The 4,786-nt window shown below is 35.3% G+C and overlaps 1 protein-coding gene across 1 annotated transcript in view; it reads right to left on the bottom strand.

The window, feature by feature from the left end:
• Positions 1 to 817: 817 nt before the first annotated feature.
• Positions 818 to 4,786, bottom strand: part of asap2a (ArfGAP with SH3 domain, ankyrin repeat and PH domain 2a) — a 207,759-nt gene continuing 203,790 nt past the window's right edge. The window contains exon 28 of the mRNA XM_041188015.1: positions 818 to 3,099. Coding sequence (XP_041043949.1) covers positions 3,025 to 3,099 — 75 coding nt within the window. The 3' untranslated portion in view covers positions 818 to 3,024. The remainder of the gene's footprint in view (positions 3,100 to 4,786) is intronic.

The raw sequence follows: 4,786 nt of genomic DNA, 5'->3' as shown, positions 1-4,786 counted from the left end.
CTTGTTCTACTTCCTATTAATATCGATCGTTGCCACAGAAGTGACAAAATATTATGTGCAGCCTGCCATCAAACAAACAATATAGTCTTCTTTTGAATGATTAAAGAAAAGAGAAGTCATTTGATTAAACGATGCATTATTTACATTATGACCTTAAAGATGAGGAAAAAAAAACTGTTCTCTCAGCCAATTAAGGTGGCAATAGCAATATCCCAGGTTCAATTCCTTTTGATGCCGAGTTAGCTGACCTTCCCCAGCTGACAGTATGGGGAGGAAGGACTACAGTTAGCATCAATACTCGTAAATTAAGATAAATATCACTAGGCCTCATCCTGCTGCTGAATGTTACCTAGTCATCCCTGGTGAAATTATATGTGTAGACATCAAATGAGAACAATGTCAATTGTGGTATCAAAGGTTAAATAGCCTGCCAATAATGTCCTGGCTCATATGTGAACAATGGTTCACCTACTGAGAATGCCTTTAGTGACTAGGAAGCTATACCCCAGAAATGGTCAATGCTTTTGGATGGGGGGAAAAAAAAAAATCGATAGAAAGTGAAAGGTTTGGCAACAATTTTTTGTCTATACTGTTGGGTTCCAAGGCAGTTTGTAAAAAAAATACAGGCAAACTCTGATTTTTTAAAATATTTTGAAAATCAATAAACATACAAATGAGAGTTACTTATATGTTGGTGTTAAATAATGAAGTGATCTCATGTGGCTAAGAAATTAATCCAGCACTCACCGTAATTTCAGAGCAGCTAATGTATTTCATCACCCAAATGCACACAACAAAAAACTCATACAAACTATTATTCCCAGCCTGGAAACTATTTATTGACTCAGTTGAAAATTCAGCACATGAATTAAATTTTACTGATTTATTTTAACCTACAGATATAAAGCTTTGCAGAAGTATTTAAAAGTAGATGGTACTTTATTATTAGAGACTGAATATGTTTGTAGAACAAAATTGACAAGGACATGCTGGTAGGGATCGTCTGCTGGGATTCTACGTAAGTGCATAGTACTTTTTCCTGTTTTCCTCATCTGGGTCAAGTCAATTCTTTGAACTAATCCCATTTCAAATTGCAGTACATTAAAAAAAGTTTTATCTTCAGCCTTAAACCATTAAAAAAAATTAGATAGTTTAGTCCCAGAAGTGCACAATATGACACTTTAGTCCCATCTTCTAAATCAGAACAGCAGAAGAATTTTCATGGGCAATTAAATGGATACTTGGATCTCTCAAATTTAGACTTTAATAGAATGGAATTGATCTATACCAAATCTACTGATTAACAAATTGATTGTTAATAATTATAGCAGCCTCGATGCAGATGGATGGATATTTAAAAACATGTATTTTAGAACTTAAGATTTTGTACAGTATTTCATCAGATGCTCACTATTCCTTCACAAACAGTGAATTCATTAGGCCTCATCTTCAAAATCTGTACAAAAAACCTGTATTGCTGAAGCAGGCTATGCTTTAATAATTGTTTATTACATTTCTGGATTAACTCCAATGTTAAACTGGGGTGTACAATACATTACACATGCTCTATCAAATCAATGAAATGCAGAAGTATTATAGGATTTAACATTTACAATATATATATATATGTATATATATATATAAATATATACAGTTGCTCTGCAACAAACACCTAGCTTGTGATCCATTTTACATCATGCCTCAAACAGGATTTTTTTTCAGCTCTAAGTACCACTCACAGATGATGACAGTAGATGGCACCAGTTATCCTGCCGAGATTTTTATGGTCCTTTTAATCATTCATTGAAAGCAATAATCATCCTGAATGATGTCAACATCTTCAGTATTAATTCACATTGCATACAAGAGTTAAACTCTGTTTTTAGACAATAATTACAGCCAAATTTAATTAAAAGTGAGAGGCTACAAATTTTAAATTTACTGCTAACTCAAAAGGTTTTTCAAATTTTCATTCTTATGCATTGGAAGCCAGACTGACACCTTTTTTTAAAAAAATGTTTACATAACAGATCTAAGACTTTAAAAGAATAGTTTTCCATTAACAAGCCAATAAGATCATTGCAAAAAAGTATTTGAGATGAAAGTTTACTACAAATGATTTGCGCTGTGTACCATTTTTAATTTATTTTTCTTAATAAACAGTTGTTTGAAGTTCTGTTCTTAGTAATAAAAAGAATCAACAATTCTGTGCAGAACTTTAAAAAGTCTGCAACAAATTTGGAATATTTTTGCAAATTGATTTAGTTTTTTAAACACTACTTTGTTTAACCGTTTAATGAAACAAAGCACCATGACTGTACAAAATGAAAAGAGGATCCCTTAGTAACCAGATCTGAATTTCTGTCACTAACTTTCCCTCTTCTGAAGAACAGCTATTGGGGATACTTATGCTGTTCATTAGCTGCCTTTTGAAAAAATTAATATTTACAATACACGGGTCCTGTGTTCATGAAGGAAATTGGGGAAATTTAATTTATAATGGAAATTACAACATTTAAATAAAAGTCAACGTGGAAACAGTGGAATTCTTAGATTCATAGTAGTATTTTAAGGCTTTAAGTTATGAAGTTCACCCAAAAGCATGCTTACTAAGTTCATTACCTGATTTATGGAATTTGTATCATAGTTTTGATCAGTACTAGTGTTCTCCAGCTTTGCTCCATTGTTAATGCTACATATTTGCAATATATTTTGATTTTCAGCATGTTTTTGACAGTGACATAAGATAGTCATTATTCATGAACAATTAGAATTCTATTCCCAAGTACCTACATGCACCATAGCAAATTGACAGAAATGAAAAGTCCACAATTTATAACGAATCTCCAGTTGTACTGAAAGTGCAAACAGTTTAACAAGAATACATATTTAAGAACTAGTTACTTATAACATCTTCCAGCTAATTATTGATTTGTCTATCGAGTTGAACACAGATGTTTTCCTTGTCATCTGATATATGGTACCATTCTCCAAATTGCTTTTTCTCAACTTCTTAAAGGAAGCTCAGTCAGCAATGAAGTGCACAAATGTCACAGGGAATACACCCCTTCGCTTCGGGTCTCCTTCAATATGGCCAATCTACAAAAAAATAAATATTTCAGTATATTCAGAGAATATCGTGCTCAAGGTAATTTTTTAAAAATGTATTCTTTCATGGAATGTGGGCATAACGAGTAAAGCTAGCTTTTGTTGCCCACCCTTAATTGTCCTTGAACTAAGCAACTCGCTTGGCCATTTCAGAGGGCAGTTAAAAGTCAACGACATTTCCTTGCATCTGGAGTTACATGTAGCTTTCATTTCCAGATTTTATTAGTTGAATTTTTAATTCATTTGAACTCGTGTCCCTGGAGCATTAGCCTGGCCCTTTGCATTGCTAGTCCAGTGACATTACCACAATGCTGCTGTCTCCGCCTAAACAATAACTGTCTTTGTACAATCACTGCATTTTCCCCTGGATTATCACTGGTGTTAAACCAATATCAAGCAGTAAATTCCAAGTTTAGAATCTAATCAAGGTATTGTAATGTCATTGAAAATGAACCATGAAAATTAGTGAAGTCTTGATATCCATTAAAAAATGCACACATGCAAACTTGTCTGGAGGTGCATTATTCAAATTTTATTTCATATCCTAACTACAAATGCCCTCCCAATCCTTGGCACAAGTTTCTCAGCAAGTATGTACACATTGTATCATTCCTTTTGTTAAAGAACTTGCATGAAAGGTCTAGTCCAATACATATTACAGATTAATACCGGATTGCAAATAATTCAAATTATGCAGCTATTTACAGATGCCCAATGACATTGCAGTACCTAGTCCTACAATATAGAGATTATAAGGTTATATTAGAGATCCTAACTCATTTCTTCTCTTTATCCAAATCATCTGTCTTCAGTTCCTCCACAAAAAAAAAACTCCCCTCATTCAGCAAGATAAGATTATCCACCACCTCAGAAAGCATGCCTGAAGAGATCTTAGCTGAGATCATCCAATTTAATGGAGTTCAAACATAGTACAGACTCAACTCTGCTCCCCTAAGTCTAAGGTACTTGAACATTTATGGTTGACATCGCCAGTCATACATCGCCAGATCTGACTGAATCACAAAGCACTATTGGGTCCAGCTCTCCTCTGCCAAAATTGCTCACCTTTCCAAGATCATCCTGGAATGCAAAGATAACCATGGCTTCTTTTCTGCACCACAAACCATTTTCTCAAACCCCTCTCCCCTGCCTCATCCACCCTGAACTCCAACAAGTGCAAGGAGTTCCAGGACTTTGTCATTAAGATTGAGACCGTCCATTCTGCTGCTTCCCTCCCTTGTCCACCAGGCCAAGCTTCCCGAAGGACACCCCTGCGCCCCCACTTGCCCGAGCCCTGAATTTGCATTTCTTTCTTTAGTTTTATCTCACCTAATGGCCTGAGCTCATCTCGCCCATGCGACCCATCTCTTGCTCCCTTGATCCTAATTCCATCAAACTGCTGACCACCCAGCTTCCATTCTTAGCCCCCATGTTAGCTGAGCAAACCTCTCCTCAGGTTTTGATGATACATTAGTCTCCTGAAATGAAAGCGAGGCCGACATTTTATTTTGCAATTACCCCGTAGATCGTAGTGTGTAAGGTGACCTTTGAAGACTCCAAAAACCCTTCAAAAAACCAGGAATCGACTTATCCATAGAGTATAAGATGTGAACAGCTGGTGTGGTGGTCACCATTTTGAAATGTAACAAAAACACCACCGGTAATTCATATCAAATTA

Source organism: Carcharodon carcharias, chromosome 5 (assembly GCF_017639515.1).
Source record: "Carcharodon carcharias isolate sCarCar2 chromosome 5, sCarCar2.pri, whole genome shotgun sequence".
In the NCBI taxonomy this organism is placed as follows: domain Eukaryota; kingdom Metazoa; phylum Chordata; class Chondrichthyes; order Lamniformes; family Lamnidae; genus Carcharodon; species Carcharodon carcharias.
Note: the sequence above shows the minus strand (reverse complement) of the source record. Positions and strands in the feature narration are given on the sequence as shown.